Here is a 22905-nt window from a genome sequence, read left to right on the forward strand (position 1 = left end):
GTCCAAGAACCGCTGTCCTCTGGTCTCAGCCTCCCGAATGCTGGGATTACAAGCGTGTGCCACCACACCCAGCTTCTTTTATCATTAATTTATTAGGTAAGTCTCTAGCCATGATAGAAGAAGAATCTGACATTTTTAGACATATATTTTTGTTTGTCTGTTTTTTGCCATTATAGAAGAATCTGATATTTTTTAGACATATAGTTTTATTTTCAGTCTTCACTTTCATTCATCTTTCAACCAAGTTTGGGAAGAGCTAATCAGTAATTGTTTAGATTATTGCTTACCATTGGTAATTTTCCTTTTAAGTAATGCTTTTCTATGGATTTCTGGTATTCTTTATCTCTCTCTTTTCTTTTCTTTATTTTGGTGTTTTTAATGAAAACTGAACCAAATGATTTTCTACCTTTTAGATATACCTCCAGCCCCACTTTATTTTTTAATTTTAATTCTTGTTATTTTTATATTTTGGTGGTACTGGGGTTCCTGGAAACCCTTCTACCTCTGGGCTACACTCCCAGGCCCAAGTATCTATCTATCTATCTATCATCTATCTATCTATCTATCTATCTATCTATCTACCTATCTATCATCATCTTTTTTTTTTTTGGTGGTACTCTGGGTGGAACCCAGAGGCTTTCTACCTATGGGCTATTCTCCCAGACCTATTTTATATATATTTTTTAAATTTGGAAACAGGTTCTCACTAAGTTGCTGAGAGCCTCACTAAGTAGCTGAGGCTGGCTTGGAACCTGTGCAATCCTCCTGTCTCAGCCTCCCAAGGGCAGGGATTACAAGCGTGCGCCACCATGCCCAGCATTGTTAAAAATAATTTTAAGCCAGATGTGGTGGCACTTGCTTGTAATCCTACTACTTAGGAGGTTTATACAGGAGGTTGCAGGTATGCAGCCAGCTTCAGCTACTTAGTGAGGCCCTCCACAACTTAGTGAGATCTGTTTCAAAATAAAGAATAAAAAATAGGGCTGAGGCATAGCTCAGAGGTAGAATACCCTTGGTTTTATCCCCAGTACCATAAAAAAAGAAAAAAGAATAAAGAACTGATTTAGTCTTGAAGAGTTAGGCTTATAGTCATATTCTTGAAGCCATCACAAATCTCTGAGGTGTCTTAAAGACTGAAGTGAGGCCATTCATCTAGGAGGGAAGAAAGAGGAAGTTATGATCTCAATGTTTCTGTACCTTTGAAGCAAGGAGTTCTTTAGTGACTAGTTTATGCCCCACCTTGCAAAGAGTACTAAGCAAACTGACAATCTAGATGCTGTGACTAGTACAACTCTGTAAAGTCTGAAGAATGTAAAGAATTGAAAATTTTTTTGTGTGTGATACTGGGGATTGAATTCAGGGGCATTCTACCTTTAAGCTACACTGCCAGTTATACTTTATTTTTATTTTGAAACTGGGTCTTGCTAGGTTGATGAAAGTTTCAATATATGTTGAGGTTGTCCTTGAACCTACTCCTGTCTCAACCTCTCAAGTACTAGGATTACAAGAGTGAATTACCATGCATGGCTTCAAAAATGTTTTTGAAAGCTAACAGCTATTGCCTTCAATATGGTAGCTTTATTGCATCTCTCGAATTTTTGTAGTTTAATTTCTCCAATTTTGTTTTTTGTTCATTCTAGATTTTCTACATCTTACATTTGCATTTTTCATATCAATTTGTCCAGTTACAGCAAAAGAAGCTTACTTAATTTAAGTGGGATGGTGTTTAATTTGTAGTGAATGGGAATCTTAACAGATCTTTTAATTTAATACTATGGTTATTATTTTCATGGTTTCAATTCTTTTAAAATTCTCTGACAAGATTTTGTAACTTTTAATGTAGAGGTTTCATATCTCTCTCTTTCTCTCGCTCACTCTATCTACCAAATATATATGTATATATTTCTTTTTGTGTATGTGTGTGTTACTGGGGATAGAATCCTGGGGCATTCTACCGCTAAGATATACCCTGAGTCCTAATTTTTATTATGCTAAATTTGTATATTATAGTTTTAAAATCTTTTGCAAAGATCCAAACAGTTTTTAAAATTTTTAAATACATCATCATGCTTTTTCTGACCAAAAATTGTTTTACTATTTTTTTTTTCTTTATTTAACTTGTTAACTTCCAGGGCAATGTTCAATAGAATTGACTAAAATGGACATTCTTGCTTTTTTTCTGAAATTTTGGGGAAAATGTTTAATTCTGCCCCATTATGAATAAAGTAGCTCTGATGTAGACATGGGGGTGTAGGAATATGTGTGTTGTTTCCTTTATTGGATAATGGAAGTTTCTTTCTTTGCTTTGCTCCAGGTTAATATCATGAACTACTTCAATATTGTCAAATAAATTTCCTTTTTGGATTGAGATAATATTTTCTCCTCCCTTCAGTTAACAACTACACAAATTGGTTTAAAAATTTTTCCAATTTTACATTCTGAAGATAAGCCCTAATGGGTCATAATGTACTATATTTCTTACCAGATTACTTGTTGTTAAAAGATATTTTGTTTATGTATAAGTTATATTGGTTTGTCTTTGTAATTCCTTATTTCTTTTTGTATTAAGATTATGGTTGCCTCATAAAAGAGGTTAAAAGTGTTCCTCTATATCTATTTTCTGAAACGTTCTGTACAATTTTGATACATTTTATTTCAATGAAACTAAAGATGTTTTCTCTGTAAAAACATTTTTCTGTGATATTGGGGATGGAGCTCAGGGGTATTCTACCCCTGAGTTACATGCTCAGGCTTATTATTATTATTATTATTATTATTATTATTATTATTATTATTATTATTTTGTGGGTCTGGGATTAGAACCCAGGGGCATTCAACCCCCGAACTACAACCCCTGCCCTATTTTTTATTCTTTGAAATAGGATCTCACTGAGTTGCAAAGAGCCTCACTAAGTAGCTGAGGCTATCCAAGAACTACAATCTTCCTGTCTCAGCTTCCCAAATGCTGAGATTACAAATGTGTGCTACCATACTCGGCTGTAAAAACAATGCCTCTAGCACTGTTTTTCTTGCTGAGGATTCTCTTAGCTCTTCTGGGTGTTTTGTTTTTCCATATGAGCTCTTTAATTAATTTCTTAAGGTCTGTGAAAAATGACAGTGGTGTTTTAATAGAAATTGCATAGAATGTGTAGCTTGTAGATCACTTTAGATAGAATGGCCAATTTAATATTTATTTTCTCTATCCCAGAACATGGGAGATATTTTCAACTTCTAAAATATTCAACTTTTTTAGTGATTTATAATTTTTATTGTATATGTCTTTCAACTCCTTGGTTAAATTTATTCCTAATTATTTTATCTTTTTTGAGGTTATTATGAATGAATTGTTTCCTGTATTTATTTTTTAGTGAGTTCATGATTGCTGTAAAGAAATGCTAATAATTTTTGTAGTTTGATTTTTTTTTTATCATGCTACTTTGCTGAAAATATTTATCTCTAGAAGTGTTCTGGTTGAGGTTTTTAGATCTTCTAAGCAAAGGATAATATCATCTATAAACAAAGTAGTTTCTGTTTTTTTCCCTATTTGTGTTTCTTGAATTACTTTCTACTGTCATATTGCTAAGGCTAGAGTTTTGAGTACTATGTTGAATAGAGTGGTGACAATGGGGACCAATTATTTGTTTCTGATATTAAGGGAAATTGTCAGTTTCCCTCATTCATAATGATGGTGGCTTTGGGTTCATTCTTTATGGCCTTTACGATGTCAAGGTAGGTTTTTTTTCTATTCATAATTTCTTCAGTGTATGAAGAAGAGTATTGGATTTTGTCAAATGTTTTTTCTTTATCTATTGGGATAATTATTTGATTTTGATTTATTTAAATACAAAATATTTTAAAAATCCTGTTTGACAATTTTTCTTCTGAATGAAAAATCTATCAGTTTTATATTAAAGAATATTTTGTGAATTCAAAGAATATCAGGGCTGGGTGTGGTGGTACATGCCTGCAATCCCAGCATTTGGGAGAATCGTGGTTTGAGGACAGCCTCAGCTACTTAGTGAAGCCATTTACAACTTAATGAGACCCTGTTTCAAAATGAAGAATAAAAAATAGAACTGGGGGTATAGCTCAGAGGTAGAATGTCCCTGGGTTCAACCCCCAGTACTACTACTACTACTACTACTACTACTACTACTACGACTACTATCAGGGCAACTTCTTAATTCCCACAAGTCTAAAGAAACTGACCAGATTCTTTAAAAGGGTCACTCTTTTAGGCCCTAATGTGTTGTCTATGAAAAATATATCATGTGTCTCTTAGATTAGCCAGTCCACTCATTTAAGGTACAGCTGTATGAAGCAAATTCTACTGTGAGGGATTTTATACTTGATTATGATAATTTTTTTCTTTTTATTTGTCTTTTGCTGACTTTGGGGTTAATTCTTTCTTTTCAATGGCCTTAAATGCAGAATTAATTATTTTGAATATTTTTTCTTTCCTTTTTTATATGTGATACTAGGGATAGAACCTGGGAGCATTGGACCTCTGAGCTATATTCCAAGCCCTATTTTTTAGTCTTTTTAGTTTTTGAAACAGGGTCTCACTGAGGTGCGAAGGGCCTCGCTAAGTAGCTGAGGCTGTCTGCAAACTGCGATCCTCCAGTCTCAGCCTCCCCAATGCTGGGATTACAAGCTTGTGCCACCATACCCAATATATTTATTTATTTTTTTATGTGAGATTTGTATGCTATAAATTTTTCTCCCAACATCACCTTCAAGGTGTCCCTTAGATTTTAATGTTGTGTATCTACTTTCATTGATTATAGTAATTTTTAAATTTTTCCTCTTATTTCTTCCTTGATACAACTTTCATTCATTAATATAGTATTCAATCTTTGAATTTGTGTAGTTATTCTAGGATTCTTATTGTTGGTCTTTATTTCAGTTCATTATTATTTGAGAGGATGCAGAGAATTATATTAATTTTAAAGAAATTTGCTGGTGCTTGTTTTGTGATCTATAATATGGTCTATTTGGAGAAGCTTCTATGATCAGCTGAAAAGAATTTGCATTCAACTGTTGTTGAATGGAATATTCTGAAAATGTCAGGTCCAATTGATGTATTTATAACGATGTGAAAAGTGTTTTTTTAGCTGGGTGTGGTGGTGCATCCTTGTAATCCCTGCACTTGGGAGGCTGAGAAAGGAGGATCACACAGGTTTGAAGCCAGCCACAGCTACTTAGTGAGGCTCTCAGCAACTTAGTGAGACCCTCTTTCCAAATAAAGTATAAAATAGGTCTAGGAGTATACCCCAGAGGTAGAAAAGCCCTGGGTTCTACTCCAAGTACCACCAAAACAAAAAAAAAGTTTATTTATTTATTTTTTTGTGGTACTGGGATTGGAAACCAGGGGTTTTTTGCCTCTGAGCTAAACCTCCAGCCCTACCTATCTTAATTTTTTTATTTTTGAAACATTGGGAGGATGAGATTGAGTCTTGTAAGAATTTTCTTCTTCATATAAACATTGAACATTTTTATTATAATGTGGTTTGGGATGGTCTACTTTTTTATTTTTAAATAATTTTTTTATTAATGCACTGTATTCATACATCAAAATGGGATAAAAAATACTTTTGTAGAAATACATGCACATATCGCCCAGTAAGCCCCTACCTGATCCCACCCCGTTCCCTCTCCATCCCTCCTTCTCATGCTTGGCTTAGTGGTTGACATCTAGTATTATAGCAATTTATCCAAAATTAACAATGATAATCTCACATAACAGTTCCATTTGTCTGATACCAAGCTTTTGATGACTTAAAGATAACATTTTAATATTTATTTTTGCTTTCTTTCTTACCAGAGAATATTTTTTTCTCTTCTTTTTTTAGGTTAAACTATCATACATTTATTTATTTTTCAGAAAAAAATCTATCCTAATATGGAATATGGACTCTAGATACCCAAAACGATCTTGAAAAAGAACAATACTAGAAGATGTATATTTTCTGATTTCAAACCATATGAAGCTACAATAATTGAAACAGTGTAGTACTGCTATAAAGGCAGATATATAAATCATTGGAGTTAAATAAAAGCCTAGAGATAAATTATTCCATATATTGTCAAGTTATTTTTGAAAAGGTTTCCATGAACATTTGGTGAAGGAAATAATCTTTTAACTAAATATTGTTGAAAAATAATAATTACATGAAAAAGAATAAAATTGGACCCTTACCTAACACCATATACAAATATTAACTCAAAATAGATAAAATACCTAAATATAAATCTTAAGACTATAAACTTTTAGGAGAAAATCTGGGTCATTAAACCTCACAACATTGAAATTGGCAGTGATTTCTTGGATATGATTTCAATGGCACAGGCAACAGAAAGGTAAACAAACTCCCTAAAGAATAAAAAAAAATATTGCGTATCCAAAGACAATGTAAACAGAGTTAAAAGTTACTGACAGAATGGGATAAAATATTTCCAAATGCTATATCTGAAGGTATATTAATATTCCAAATAGAAATCCTAAAAATTAGCAACAATAAAAGCAAATAATACAATTTAGAGATAGGTAAAAGACTAACATAAGTAATGAATCTCCACAGATAACCAATCTTAGTTGTCTGTTGGATGGAAAATCTTGTTTCTCTGATTCTGGTGTGTGTTACCTATTTCTTCTTTGTAATTAATCTCTTTGAGTATTTTCTGTAGCGCTGGTTTTGAAGACATAAATTTTTTCAGTTTCTGTTTGTCATGGAAGCTTCTTATTTCCCCATATAATTTGATGCATAGTTTTGCTGGGTAGGAAATTTTGGCTGGAAACTGTTTTCTTTCAGAGTTTGGAATATGTTACTCCAAGCCCTTCTGACTGTCACGACTTGGTTTGGGAAGTCTGGAGTGATTCTAATTGATTTGCCTCTGAATGTCACTTGGCCCTTTGTTTTTGTTGCCTTTAAGATTCTCTGCTTGGCTTCCACATTGATCATTTTGACTATTATGTGGCGTGGGGATCCTCTTCTCCAATCCTGTCTAAAGGGAGTTCTATAAGTTTCCTGGACCTGTGTATCGACCTCTTGCTCTATGTTTGGAAAATTTTCTGCTATTACTTCCTTGAAGAGATTGTTGATACCTTTGGTTTCACCTTCCTTTCCCTCCTCTATTCCAATTATTCTTAGGTTAGCTCTCTTAAAATGGGCCCATATTTCTTCAATGTCAGATTACTGCTGTCGGATTGTTTTTCTAAATTAGAAACTATGCGTTCATTTTTGGAGTAATCATCTAAGAGCGAGATTCTATTCTCCACGTGGTCTAATTGGTTGTTTGTACTTTGAACTGAGGCCTTTATTTCATTAATTGCACCCTTTATCTCTTTTTGGCTCTCTCTGAATTCTTTCTGAAACACCTCTATTATTTCTACAGTTATTTTCCTGATTTGATCTTCTAGAAATCTCTGAATTTCTGATTTATCGGGTTCTGATGTTGTGGGGTTGTGGGCATTCATTGCTCCATTGTTATTCCTCTTTCCCATGATTTCAGAAGTTTGTGCCTTCTCTGGGTTCTTCCCTTGGGTCACTATGACTTCACTTAAGGTGATCTGGATCTCGAGTCTGTGGTATCTCAGTCCCCACTACTCCTTTACTGGGTTATATCACAGAGTCTCAGACCCAGGGAGCCAACTGAGGCTGCTTTAGACCATGGTGGGGGTGCCAGGTTGGGCGTTCTCCTGTGGTGTGATATTCCTGCCACCGCCACTCTTCCACTGGGTCAAGTCCCTGGGAGTGCAGTACTGGGATTTCTCCTCTAGGGCCACAATTTGACTTACTGTTGTTGAGTGTGCTGATGGAGCTGTAGTGGACTCGGTGATTCACTGCTGCTGCCGCCAGTGGCAATATGGCACTGCTGCCACACCCTTGGCGGTGAGGCTGGTGTATTTCTTTTCTGGTTTTGAGCTTTGCTCTGCATCTCTGCAGGGTGTACTGAGCCCGTCCCCTGGGAGCTTTAGATGCTCCCTGTGCCAAAAAATCTGCCAAATTCTGCCTGGCTGTTCTGCAGCGGCTCACCTCGGCTTGCTGTCTGCCGCTCCTCTCTGGAGCCTGGTGGGCTGTTGAGTGCATTGGTCTGGTGCCGTCCAGTAAATTTGCCGCTGCTGCCAGCAGTAAGGCGCTGCTGCCGTGTCCTTGGGCATGAGGCCAGCATATCTCCTCTGTGGCTCTGAGCTTCATTCTGAGTCCCCTTCCTCTCTGGGGCCTGGTGCTGCAAGGGAAGATGGCGTGCCGCTCTGCTCTAGGCCGTGGCTCTGGCTGCAGCACTGCGGTCTGGTTTCTTTCTGGTGTCTCGTTTTTCCAGCCCTCTTTTTCTCTGTCCCTTGTAATTACATTTTTTGTTTCTCTGCTGATGGTGTTTTCTGGCTATGAAAGGCACTGATTTTGTGGTAATAGAGACTGGTTGTTAGCGGGGCTCTTAAGCCCCGCTTTTCTCTGTCGCCATCTTCCCGGAAGTCGGGATGGTCTTCTTGATTGTGGTTCTGAATGTTTCCTGTACCTGCTTGTCTTTAACTTTATCCAAGTTTGGGGAATTTTCTGATATTATTTCTCTGTAGAGATTCTTAATTCCTTTTGTTTGGGTTTATATGCCTTCTTTTGATGCCAATTAATCTTAAATTTAGTCTTGTAAAATTATCCTGTAGTTCTCAAATATTCAATCCTACTGTCGTGGGTTTTTATTTCTAAATTCTTTACCATACTTTCAGTTTTGAATGTAATATCTACTGTGGCTGAGACCTTATTTTTCATGTGACCTAGTCTATTATTGATAGCTCCAGTGAAAATTTTTGCTATTCTTTTTAAGTTTATGTGAATTATATTGAAAATGGCATACATTCAGACAGTGCTTGGTTCCTCCACCCCCACTTCCCCTTCTCCCTTCCCAAAAAGGAGTGACTAGCTTTACCATGGTACATTTATACTTTTACACATATTTGAATGTAGCTCCTCCATTACTCAACCTCAGCTTTTTCTTCTTCTACCCTTCTATTCTAGTTTTGTTGAGGTTTCCCCTATATTTTCTGGAGTCCCTCTAGTATCCCCAATGATCCCTAGTTTGGTCATATTAGAGAAAACATGTCCCTTCTCTTTCAGTGCTTGGCTGATATCATTTAACATAAGGTTCTCCCGGTCATTCCATCTTCTTGCGAATGACATGATTTTGTTCTTTATAGGTGAATAGAATTAAATTGTGTGTATTTCTTATAAATTTTCAATCTGTTCATCTGTTGATGGAGTTCTAGGTTGGCTCTATATTTTGGCTATTATAAATTGTGCTGCTATGAACATGGGTTATACAGTAACATGCATATGTTACTGTATTTCTCTGATTTCAACCCCTTTGGAAAGATACTCAGAAGTGGTATAGCTGGATCATACGGTGGATTCATTCTCAGTTTTCTAAGGAATCCTTGCACTGATCTCCATAGTGGCTAAACTAGTTTATAGTCCCACCAACAGTGTCAAAGAGTTCCTCTTTTCCCACATCCTCATCAGCATTTGTGGTTATTTGACTTCTTTATGCTTGACACTATGATTTGGGTTAGATGGAATCTCAGTGCAATTTTCATTTGTATCTCCCTGATTGCTAATGATGTTAAACATTTATTCATATATCTATTGGCCATCTGTTTGTATATCTTCTTTTTTTATTTTTATTTTTTTGGTGGTATTGAGGATGGAACCTATGGGCCTTCTACCTCTGGGCTACACTACCAGACCTATTTTTTATATTTTATTTGAAAACAGGGTCTCTTAAGCCATCTGAGGATGGCTTTGAACCTGCGTGATCCTCCTGTCTCAGCCTCCTAAATGTGGGGATTAAAAGCATATGCCATCATGCCCAGCATATCTCTTCTTTTGTGATTTGCTTATGTTGAACCAGGTTTGCTTTTCTGGGATGAAACCAATATGGTCATGGTGTGCAATTCTCATGATATGGTTTTGAATGCAAATAGCTAGTATTTAGCTTAGAATTTTTGCATCTATGTTCATCAAGAATATTTGTAATTTTCTTTTATTTTTTAATTTTCTTTTTTTTTCTTTTAAATTTTTTTATTGGTGCATTACAGTCATACAACATATTGGGGTAAAAAACTTGTGTGTACAAACATGTACTCATCGCTGATTTAACCCCTACCCATTTCCCACCCCATTCCCTCCCCGTCCCTCTCTCCCTTGCTTGGCTTAGTGATTGACTTTGATATGTTTAAGTACATTGTGTGCTTTAGAGATTTTCCTGTTTCCCCCCTCATTTCTCCTCCTTCAGATTCTCTTGTTTGCTCCTCTATAGGATTTCCTCTTTCAAGAGTTCCTTCTATGACCTATTTCTCCCTAACTCTCACATATTAGAGAAAGCATCTGATTTCTTATTTTTTGTGACTGACTAATCTCATTTAGCATAATGTCCTCCAGTTCCATCCATTTCCCTGAAAATGATGTAATTGAGGGTTTTTTTTTGATAACTGAGTAAAATTCCATTGTGTACATATCCCACAGTTTTGTAATCCATTCATCTGTTGATGGACATCTTGGCTGGTTACATAGTTTGGCTATTGTGAATTGTGCAGCTATGAACATAGATACACATGCACTAGTTTGTTAGTTTGGTTTCCTTTCTTTTGGGTAGATACCCAACAGTGGTATTGCTGTATCAAATGGTAGATTTGTTCCCATTCTTCTGAGGATTCTCCATACTGTTTTCCAAAGTGGTTGCACTAATTTGCAATCCCACCAACAATGTCTTAGAGTTCCCACTTCTCCACATCCTCGCCAGCATCTGTTGTTGTTTGTGTTTTGAATGATGGCCATTCTAGTTGGAGTTAGGTGAAATCTCAGGGTAGTTTTGATTTGCATCTCTCTGATTGCCAGTGATGTTGAGCATTTTTTCATGCATTTATTGGTCATTTGAATTTCTTCTTTTGTGAAGTGTCTATTTAGTTCATTAGCCCATTTTGTTATTGGATGCTTTGTTTTTTTAGTGTTGAGTTTCTTGAGTTCTCTGTATATTCTAGATATTAGTCCTCTATCAGTGGTGTAGGTGGAAAAAATCTTCTCCCATTCTGTTGGCTCTCGATTGAGATTCTTGATAGTTTCCTTTGCTGAACAGAAGCTCTTCAGTTTCATGCAATCCCATGTATTGATTCTCCTTTTAATTTGTTGTGCCTTTGGGGTCTTGTTGAGGAAATGTTTGTCTGTGCCTTTGTGTTGTAGTGTTGGACCTATGCCCTCTTCAAGGAGCTTCAAAGTCTCTGGTTTAATTTCCAAGTCTTTGATCCATCGTGAGTTGACTTTTGTACAGGGTGAAAAAGTGGGATTAACATCCAATTTTCTGCATATGGTTAACCAGTTTTGCCAACACCATTTTTTGAACAGGCTATCTTTGTTTCAGTGTATGTTTTTGGCCTCTTTGTCAAAAATCAATTGGCTGAAAGTGTGTGGACTTGTTTCTGGGTCTTCTATTCTGCTCCATTGGTCTATATATCTGTTCTTTAGCCAGTACCATGCTGTTTTTATTACAATGGCTTTGTAGTATAGTTTAGTCAGGTATTGTGATTCCTCCTGCGTGGTTTTTGTTGCTGAGAACTACCTTGGCTATTCTGGGCTTTTTGTTATTCCAGATAAATTTAAGGACTGATGTTTCTATGTCTGTGAGGAATGATCTTGTTAGTTTAATGGGCATTGCATTAAATCTGTAGATCACTTTTGGGAGGATGGCCATTTTAATGATATTTATTCTGTCAATCCATGAACATGGAAGGTCTTTTCATCTTCTAAGATCTTCTTCGATTTCTTTTTTCAGTGTTTTATAATTTTCTTTGTAGAGATCTTTTACCTCCTTGGTCAAGGTTATTCCTAGGTATTTTATTTTCTTGTGGGAGATCCTGAGTGGAAGTGTTTTCTGAATTTCTTTTTCAGTGGATTTATGGTTGGTGTACAGGAAAGCTTCTGATTTTTTAAGATTGATTTTGTATCCAGATACTTTGCTGAATTTGTTGATCAGTTCTATAAGCCTTATGGTTGAGTTTTTTGGGTTTTCTAAATATAGTATCATGTCATCTGCAAATAGTGAAAGCTTAAGTTCTTCTTTTCCTATTTGTACTCCTTTAATTTCCTTTTCTTACCTTATTGCTCTGGCTAGAGTCTCTAGTACTATATTGAAGAGAAGTGGTGATAGTGGACATCCTTGTTTTGTTCCAGTTTTTAGGGGGAATTCTTGAAGTTTTACCCCATTTAATATGATGTTGGCAGTAGGCTTATTGTAGATTGCCTTAATAATGTTGAGATATGTTCCTTCTATTCCAATTCTCTGCAGTGTTTTTATCATAAATGGATGTTGAATTTTATCAAATGCTTTTTCAGCGTCTATTGAGATGTTCATGTGTGCTGATCCCGGCCCTTGGGAGCTTTAGATGCTCCTTGCGCCGAACAAACTGCTGACTGCCGCTGGGCTGTTCAGCAGCGGCTCACCTCGTCTCGTTGTCCACCCCTCCTCTCTGGCGCCTGTTGGCTGGTTGAGTGCGTTGGTCTAGAGCCGTCCAGTGAACTTGCCACTGCCGCCAGCAGTAAGGCGCTACTGCTGCATCCTAGGCTGCGAGGCCAGCATACCTCCTCTCTGGATTTGAGCTCTGTTCTGAGTTTCCCTTCTCTTTGGAGCCTGGTGCTGCTAGGGAAGATATAGGCTGCGCCGCTCTGTGCCGCGGCTCTGGCTGCTCCGGCTGCTTCGTGCTGCGGCTCCGGCTGCTCCGCGCTGCGGCGGCCATGGCACTTTGGGCTGGTTTCTTTCTGGTGTCTTGTTTTTCCAGCCCTTTTTTTCTCTGTCCCTTGTATTTACAGTTTTCATTGGTGGTGGTGTTTTCTGGCTCTGAAAGGTGCTGGTTTTGTGGTAATAGAGTTCGATTGTTAGCAGGACTTGTAAGTGCCACTTTCCTCCGTCACCATCTTCCCGGAAGTCCTGTAATTTTATTTTCTTGAGGTATCTTTATTTGGTTTTGGTATTAATGTGCTAGCCTCATAAAAGAAATTTGGCAGAATTCCATCTGGAACAAGATGTGAAGTATTGGGATTAGTATTTCACTGAAGGTTTTGTAGAATTTTTCTGGAAACTCATCAGGGCCTGGGCTTATCTTTGATTACAGAATTTTTATTGATGTTTATATTTCTTTGCTTGCTTTTGGTTGGTGTAGGCTTGCTATGTCTTCTTGGATTAATTTAGGTAGGTCATATGTGCTTAGAAATGTATCAATTTTTTCCATGTTTTCCAGTCTATTGGAGTATAAATTTTCAAAATAGTTTCTGATAATCCTTTGGATTTCCTCACTGTCTGTGGTGATGTCTCCTTTTTCATTTCTGATTTTAATAATTTGAGTTGATTCTCTCTTTTGGTTAGGTTGGCTAGGGGTATGTCAATTCTATTAATCTTTTCAGAGAACCAGCTTTTGTTTTGTTGATTCTTTGAATTGATTTTTTTGTTCTCTATTTCATTTATTTCTGCTCTGATTTTAATAATTTCCTGCCTTCTGCTGGCTTTGAAATTATAATGTTGCAGTTTTTTGAGGTTCTTGAGATGTGTTATTAGGGTGTTTACTTGGGTCTCGAGATTCCAAGGTATTGTGCCAATTGAAGCCTTTATTAACTGGCCAGCAGATGTACCCTCAGTCTAGAAATCTGACAAGAGGGCACACCAACTGGCTGGGGGTAGGGATTTATAAAGACACAAACCACAGACATTACGTAAAGGACAATAGCAGGGGCTCATTTTAGTTGAGGCAGCTATCAAATCATTTTTGGCATTGATTAGCTATTGTCAAGGTTCAGGATGCCATGGTCTGGGAATTGCCAAGGAATTGTCAAGGTTCATGACACTGTGGTCTGGGAAACAGAATGTTGGTTAGTTCTCCAGGCCCCTGGGGACCTGACCTTTAAGCTGATTGGCTGGCGAGGGTTCAGGGGAATTTGCAGTTACTGTAGGTTGTAGGTAGGTGTAAAGGTAGGGGCAAACATGGAGTCACTCTGCTTTCAAGGCCTTACCATTGTAGTTTTTACTGGATCACAGGGTCACTTGGAGGACAAAGATGGAGTATAGTAAGGTGGCTTGCCTTTTACATAATGACTTCTGTATGCTGTTGACTGTGCTTTTGGTTTTGAATAAACTGTCTTCTAACAGTGATATTCTATTTTCCATTTTACCTAATCTTCAATAATTTCTTTCTATTGCTGTCTTCCTTTCATTTATCAACTCTTCCATTTCATTCCAGACCTTTTTCTGATTCTTTCTTAATGTCTCCATTTCCTCTTTTTTGTGAGGCCTTTCATCATATTGAAGATCTGTATTCAGAATTCTCCTTCTTGCATTTCTTGTAGTTCAGTATTTGTGATTTCTCTTATTTCCTCACTGTTCCTAAGTCTCATATTTTCAGGGTTCTTGGGCTTGTTTTTCTGCTGTCTTGGCATTTTCTGTTTTGTATGTGATCCTGTAGGTATTCTGTCTGATCCAATCTTTGTAGTAGGAATTTAGAGGTGTCAACAGGTAAGCAGTGCTTTTTTTCTATGGTGAGGGTTGGGTAAGTTGGGGGGTGCTGGGGTGATGGGCACAGGAGTTAGGTAAAGTAGAGGATATTATTAGATTGAGTAAGAATTTAAGTATAATAAGGGAGAATCTGTTTGAGAATGAGAGAAGGTTAAATAGTAGGACTCTTATAGATAGTAAAGTATTTAAGTATGGAGATATGAGTTAGCTTGAATATAAAACAAGGAGATAGTGTCAGGGAAAATAGAATTATTTTGAGAGAAGAGAGTAGATAGGCTAGAGTGAGGATATTTGTAAAAGGAATGGGGGAAGAAGCAAGTAAACACAAATAAAGTAACAAAACAAGTTACAAAATCTAAAAATTAGAAATCAAAGAAAAAATAATCAACCCCAAATAAAAAAAGAATAATAAAGAGAAAAAAAGAAAGTACAGAATAAAATAAAGATCTAGCGACAGTGTGAGAGACAAAACAAACAAAAACAACAACAAAAAACCCCAGCAGTCCTACTAATTTATGTATATAGGGCCAGAGCCCATATAATATCTGTATGTCTGTTCATTGTGGTAGATTCTGGAGTATATTCCAATGTCTCATTTGTTCTGTAACCTATTGTCAACTTTTGAACCACTCTATTAGTGTTTGGGACCCTCTCTTGCCTCTGAAAGCTTTGTGTTTAGGTGTCAGGGTTTTGCACCAGCAGAGGGCTTCCAGTGTAGTCTTGGAGTGACCCCCTGTGACCCTGTGCAGGTACTATGCCTTGAGTACCTCTCTCATGTCTCTCGAGGTTCTAACTGAACTGCCTCTGGGGTGGTCTTCCATCTCTGCCAAGTACTGAGTAACGCAAGCAGTTATCTGGCTGTCCTGATGCTGGGTCTCTGGAAGGTATGTTGTGCCACTGTGGGTGCCACAGGTTCATGCATAGTAAGCAATGGTAAGCAATGGTGAGGGTTGGGTAAGGGGGAAGAAGCTGGGGTGATGGATACAGGAGTTCAATAAAGTAGAGGATATGATTAAGTTGAGTAAGAATTTAAGTATAATAAGTATAATAAGGTAGTATCTGGTTGAGAATGAGAGCAGGATAGATAGTAAGATTCTTGTAGTTTGTAGAGTATTCAGGTATGGAGATATAAAATAGCTTGAGTATAAGACAAGGAGATACAGTAAGGGAAATAAATTTGATAGAAGAGAGTAGATAGGCTTGCTGTCCTGCAGGTTGGGTCTCTGGAGGGTACAGTGTATTTCTGCAGGTGCCACCTCTTGTGAGCGTGTGGGCTTTTAGATATTTTTCTCCATCCCTAAATTGTGGTGCTAGTCACTTAAGAAGTTGGAGTTCTGCCACTACTTTTTGCATTTCAATTTCAAATTATTTGGGGTATTTTCTTGTGGCTGAAGCACCGAATTCAGTTGCACCCAGCTGGTACTCGCAGTTTCAGCTGGTGGTCCAAAATGGTGCCAGTGGCCACACCAGGTCATTCACACACTTGGGGTTTTTGCAGTGGATCTCACAGTTCAGAGTACTGAATTCCTTCCACTGTGATTCCTGTTTCTATTTTGGTTCACGAGCTTCATTTATTTTGTTTGTCAATATGCTGGCTTCTTGGTAGTTGAACTTTATTTGTTCTATCTACTGAGATGAGCTGTGTCCCATATTCACCATTTTGAATCTCTTCAATAGAATTCTTTGTTGACACTTTTCAGTTTATTCAGAATTTCTGTTTCATTTTTATGGATCTATTTATTTATATCCCGAGTGTTATCTTTGATTTTCTTCTTGAAATCAGTGATCACATTGAAAATAAAAATTCTGAATTCTTGTTCTGGTATCCTCTGCACCTGTTTCAGTAAAGTACATTGTTATGAGGTGTGAAGATTAGTTGTAGTTTTGATGGACTTCTCCCCCATATTTTCAGGGATCTTGGAAACCTACCGTTGAATAAGTATTAATTTTTCATTATTTCCTTCTTAAAATTGGGTGCTTAAACTCGGCCCTCACTGCCTCCTAAAATGGGTATAGTGTCTAGTGCAACTGGGATATTTAAGTGTCTGCTTTATTTACTTGTTTATCTCCTCTAGGTTGCCATGTAAGATGGGCAGAATTTATTGCCTATTTGGGAAGGTGACTCATCTTCAATTTGTTTTGTTGACACTGGGAGTGCTGTCTCAAGTACCCACTTTTTATTTTTTTTTTTATTTTTTATTTTTTTGGTGGTACTGGGGTTCCTGGAAGCCCTTCTACCTCCGGGCTACAATCCCAGACCTATTTTTTATACTTTTTTAAATTTGGAAACAGGGTCTCATAAGCCAGCGCGCGCGGCTGGCTTCGAACCTGCGCGATCCTCCTGTCTCTGCCTCCCAAGCGCGGGGATTACAAGCGTGCGCCACCACGCCCGGCTCAAGTACCCACTTTTTAAAGACTTACTTGAAATTTTAGAAAAATGTGCCTTTTCTTCAAGTGCTTGCTGTCAGTATACTGATAGTCTTTAGATGGCATTTGGTGGGTTATCCTCTGTCCTGTTCTTTATTTGGTGGAACTAGCACTGGGTTATTTGTTTTTTGAAGTTCTATATTTGGAGTTCAGATTTTTCACTCTGGGTTGTATTGTTCATGTCTGGATGAACACTATCATTTTGTAGAAGGAAGTTCAGGAAGAAGATAGTACAGGAATAGCCCAAAATAGCAAAATCAGAAGGGGAGAGAAAAATTACTGTGTTGTTGTCAATAAACAAATGCTTGAAAAGAGGAGAATGGGATAAAACAAAAGTAGAAGAGATGTTTAAGACTTAAATGGAACCAGGCTGCAGACTAAACTATTGATAGACACATAAACATGAAGAAATGGCCCAATTCAAAAAGAGATAAAACCTCAAACAAGACTAGTAGCCCCAGGACAAAAAAGAAAGAAAGAAAAATTAAACAAAACAAAAACAAAATTCTAAAATGCAAAGGCAAACTAAGTGGATTAAAAAGGAATATTAAGATTATTAGAGGACTTCCGGGAAGATGGCGACCGAGAAAAGTGGGGCTTAAGAGCCCCGCTAACAACAAATATCCATTACCACAAAATCAGCGCCTTCCAAAGCCAGAAAACAACATCACCAGAGAAACAAAAAAATCACCAGGCTCCAGAGAGAAAGCGGACTGAGAACAGAGCCACAGAGGAGATCCTCACGCCCGAGGACGCGGCAGATGCGGCAGCAGCGCCATACTGCCGGCAAATTCACGGAACGGCCACAGCAAGTCGAGGGGAGCCGCTGCAGAACAGCCAGGCGGGATTTCTCAGCGCAGAGGACATCTAAAGCTCCCAGTGTCTGAGCTCAGCACACGCTGCAGGGATTCAGAGTGGAAATCAAAACCAAAAAAAAAAAAAAAAAAAACGCCAGCCCAACAGCTGAGGGCATAGCAGCGGCGCCATATTGCCACCGGCGGCAGCAGCACCGAATTCACTACAACTATATCTGCGTACTCAAGAACAGTGAGTCAAATTGCGGGCCACAGCGGAGAAATCCCAGTACTGTACTCACTGGGACTTGACCCAGTGGGAGAGGGGCGGTGGCAGAGATATCACACCATAGGAGAACGTGCAACCTGGCACCCCCCACGGTCTAAAGCAGCCTCTATCGAATCGCTGGGTCGGAGACTCTGTGATACAACCCAGTAAAGGAGTAGTGGGGTCTGAGATACTACTGACTCGAGATCCAGAGCACCTTAAGTGAAGTCATAGTGACCCAAGGGAAGAACCCAGAGAAGGCACAAACTTCCAAAATCATGGGAAAGAGGAAAAATACTGGAGCAACGAATGCTCACAACCCCACAACATCAGAGCCTGATCAAACAGAAAATCAGAGATTTCTAGAAGATCAAATCAGGAAAATAACTGTAGAAATAATAGAGGTGCTTCGAAAAGAACTCAGAGAGAGCCAAAAAGAGATAAAGGATGCAATTAATGAAGTAAAGGCCTCAATTCAAAGCACAAACAACCGATTAGACCACATGGAGAACAGAATCTCGCTCTTAGAAGATGATCATTCCAAAAATGAACGCATAGTTTCTAATCTAGCAAAAAATATCCAACAGCAGGAATCTGATATTGAAGAAATATGGGCCCATTTTAAGAGAGCTAACCTAAGAATAATTGGAATAGAGGAGGGAAAAGAAAGTGAAACCAAAGGTATTAACAATCTCTTCAAGGAAGTAATAGCAGAAAATTTTCCAGACATAGAGCAAGAGGTCGCTACACAGGTCCAGGAAACTTATAGAACTCCCTTTAGACAGGATCGGAGAAGAGGATCCCCACGCCACATAATTGTCAAAATGACCAATGTGGAAGCCAAGCAGAGAATCTTAAAGGCAACAAAAGCAAAGGGCCAAGTGACATTCAGAGGCAAACCAATTAGATTCACTCCAGACTTCCCAAACCAAGTTATGAGAGCCAGAAGGGCTTGGAGTAACATATTCCCAATTTTGAAAGAAAACAACTTCCAGCCAAAAATTTCCTACCCAGCAAAACTTTCTATCAAATTAGATGGAGAAATAAGAAGCTTCCATGACAAACAGAAACTGAAGGAATTTATGTCTTCAAAACCAGCACTAGAGAAAATACTCAAAGAGATTAACTACAAAGAAGAAATAGGTAATACACATCAGAACTAGAGAAACAAGATTTTCCATCCAACAGACAACTAAGATTGGTTATCTGTGGAGATTCATTATTTATGTTAGTATTTTACCTATCTCTAAAGGGTATTGTTTGCCTTTATTGTTGTTAATTTTTAGGATTTCTAGTTGGAATATTAATATACCTTCAGATATAGCATTTGGAAATATTTTATCCCATTCTATTAGTAACTGTTAACTATGTTTACATTGTCTTTGGATATACAATATGTTTTTTATTTTTTAGGGAGTTTGTATACTCTTCTGTTGCCTGTGCCATTGAAATCATATCCAAGAAATCACTGCCAATTTCAATGTTGTGAGGTTTTATGACCCAGATTTTCTCCTAAAAGTTTATAGTTTTAAGATTTATATTTAGGTCTTTTATCTATTTTGAGTTAATATTTGTATATGGGATTAGGTAAGGGTCCAATTTTATTCTTTTCCATGTAATTATTATTTTTCAACAATATTTAGTTAAAAGATTATTATTTCTACCACCAAATGTTCGTGGAAACCTTGTCAAAAATAACAACAATATAGGGAAGAATTTAGCTCTAGGCTTTTATTTAACTCCAATGGTTTATATATCTGCCTTTAGAATAGTACTACACTGTTTCAATTATTGTAGCTTTATATGGTTTGAAATCAGAAAATATATATCTTCTAGCTTTGTTCTTTTTCAAGATCGATGTGGGTACCTAGAGTCCATATTCCATATTAGGATAGATTTTTTTTCTGAAAAATAAATATATAAATATATGATAGTTTCACCTAAAAAATAGAAAAAAATAGATTCTCTGGTAAGAAAGAAAGCAAAAAGAAATATTGAAATGTTATCTTTAAGTCATCAAAAGCTTGGTATTAGACAAATGAAACTGTTATGTGAGATTATCATTTTTAATTTTGGATAAATTGCTATAATACTAGATGTCAACTACTAAGGCAAGCATAGGAGGGGGGGATAGGGAGAGAATGGGGTGGGGATCGGGTGGGGGCTGACTGGGCAATGTGTGCATGTATGTCTACAAAAGTATGTATCCCACTATGATGTATGAATACAGTGCACCAATTAAAAATAAATATGAAAAAAAAAGATTATTAGATAAAAAATAAAAGTACAAGAAAGGGAAAGAGAAGAAAAAGATCAAACAAACAAAATGGTGCAACCACCAAAATACAAGAAAGAAATAAAAAGTATTTATTAGAAAGAAAAATAAATAAAATTAAAAATTAAAAATAATTAAAAGAATTACAAATATTTTAAAAGTTTTTTAAATTAATAAATATATTAAGAAAAAATATTAAAAAATATAGAGTGGGGATTGGATTTTGAGGGTAGTGAAATTTCAAGAAAAGAATCCTCTTTTGTTTTAATTGGTTATGGATTTGTGTTGTCACTGCTTTTATAGAGTCTGTTTCCTTTGTCCTTTAGCAAGTTGGGTCTAGGTGGGTCAATTTGAGATCATTTGTGTCTTTTCTCAATCCCTTTCTGTTTAAATTTAAGGTTCGTGATTTCTTCTTTGTACCAGGTAGCTTTGAAGTTATATTGGGTTGGGGAGGGAGAAGATCCTCCCTCTGTCAGTAGACGCAGTGATACTGGTTGTATGATGAGGAATTGCTAGCAGGTTTTCCTTGTAAAACAGTATAGGCTTTGCTATAGACCAAGAGAAAGCAGCAGACCATGAGACCTGTACTTATGATGGATCCTACTCCCTATTTATTTCCAGGAGGAGGTGCTAGAGAGAGGACCTGGACTCATTATTCAGACTGCACAGGCCCTGTTGGTGCAGGGTCTATAGAGGGATGGGCCTTACTGGTGCAGTCCTCAGTCTCTCTACAACTTAAGTTGGCATTCTTGTAGCTTGGGCTCATGTTGCTTTCATTGGTCTCTATGAATAGTTATACTGTTTTGCAATGATAGCTTGCTTGATGTTCCTGGTCAGTGGTGTCCCTGGGTCTGGGGTCCTGCTGGTGCTTCTCTTGGTACTACCTCTGGGGATTCTCCTTGGTCTAAGCAAGTCCACTGACATTTAATTTTCTGGCTAGGTCATACCACTGGTGATGTTTGTTAGTATAGGCTCTCTGAAGAAGTTTGAGATCTGGTCATTATAAGATGTTCACCAGTGCTATGTAGCTGGGGTGAGCAGTACTGTTCTCAGTACTGTTCTTGGTACTGCTCAAGGGGGATATACTGGGGCTGGGCTGGGGAGAAAAAGGACTCTGACTTGCACACATGAACAGGGATACCAGGGGTGCACAGGTTTCTTGGTTATTATTGGAGGCAGTGGAACTCTTCACTGCTCCTTTCAGCCCTGCTTTAGCTGGCACCTGATATGTGGGAAGGAGCAGGGATTCGTAATGTGCCCGGGCTGGGCCGAGCCATTTTAGCAAGGACCAGGTTGTTGTGACTGGATAGAATCCCAGGGGTCCAGGAGCACCTGTTCCTGTGGAACCAATTGGGCAGATTGGATCAGGAGCACCTGTTCCTGTGGAACCAATTGGACAGATTGGAACAGCGGGTAACCCCCAGTGGGTTACCCAGGGCTGGGACCAGGTATGCACTTCCTTTGTGTGTGAGCCACAGGATCAGGGCTTGAGCTCCTTCTGCAGACACTGTGAGTGGGAGTGGGTGGGGATCCACTCTGCAGGAGTTAGCTCAGAAGTAGGGCTAGTGAGTGCCAGAAGCTTTTTTACTATTTAGTCAGCTCTAAGGGGTGGGCCTGGGAAATGCTAGAACCTGGCTCACAAGCTCCTTCTGGTGAAGTTGCTTTTGTGAAATGTGAAGGTGCCCCACACTGCTTAGGTGCAATCCTGTCCCAGGCCTGTGCAGCAGTGCGCACTTCTGGGCTTGTGGGTTGGGGGTTGGTCGTGTTTTTGGCCTTTGTTTGCCTTACTCTGACTGCTTGGACAGGCCACAGTTTAGGGGGAAAGTTATGTATCAGCTACAGGCTACAGACCTGAGGCCTGCAGACCCGGTGAGTTCCTGTTGGTATATGCTAATGAGATTTTTCTATGGATAAGAAAATGATAGCTTGGTTGTTAGTTGGTATGAAGTTAATTGTTTCTGCTTTGCTTGCTAACCTCAGAAAGGTGAAGGGAAAACTTCTTCCCTTGATTTCCTTACAGAGTCCTAGGCTTTGAGCCTAGAGTTTTGAGCCTTTACCTAATGTTTTTTAACCCATGAATAGAATTTTGTTTTTAAATTAGAACTTCTTTTGAAATGTTTTCCAATATTATTAAATATTTTAAAAAACACTAATGACAGGAGTAGGATATTTTTGTTTGCTTATTTTTGTTATATTTTTATTATTTTATTGATATGTTATAAATATACATGCATGCACTATCCCTTGGTGTTTTTTCTATATTCCACCCCACATGCTGTTGATATTGGTAGTGATGCCTTATATGTGAACATAAGAACGGGTTCTTTCCTCAAGCCTCTTTTCCCCCTCTGATTATCCATCTCCCAATCCTCTTCTACTATTTTTACTAGTTACTAGCTTTACTTTCATAAAGTCTCCTTTCTCTTCTATTTTCTCTTTAGCTTCAACATATGAGAAAACATGTGAACTGTGATTTTAATTTTTTTAAAATGTATTAGTGCCATATTTTGGCTATTACAAACTGTGCTGCTATGAACATGGGTATGCATATGTTAACGTAGTTCTCTGATTTCAACCCCTTTGGAAAGATACCC

General features: G+C 37.8%; 1 protein-coding gene across 1 annotated transcript in view; it reads left to right on the forward strand.

The window, feature by feature from the left end:
• LOC308273165 (disintegrin and metalloproteinase domain-containing protein 5-like) overlaps positions 1–22905 on the forward strand; it is a gene marked incomplete at both ends in the record, with an annotated part of 239017 nt that overhangs the window by 121374 nt on the left and 94738 nt on the right. The window contains 1 exon segment of the mRNA XM_080710260.1: positions 22009–22180. Within this exon segment, the coding sequence (XP_080566386.1) occupies positions 22009–22180 (172 nt within the window).

Source organism: Muscardinus avellanarius, assembly GCF_963383645.1.
Source record: "Muscardinus avellanarius genome assembly, chromosome: 14".
NCBI classification, from domain to species: domain Eukaryota; kingdom Metazoa; phylum Chordata; class Mammalia; order Rodentia; family Gliridae; genus Muscardinus; species Muscardinus avellanarius.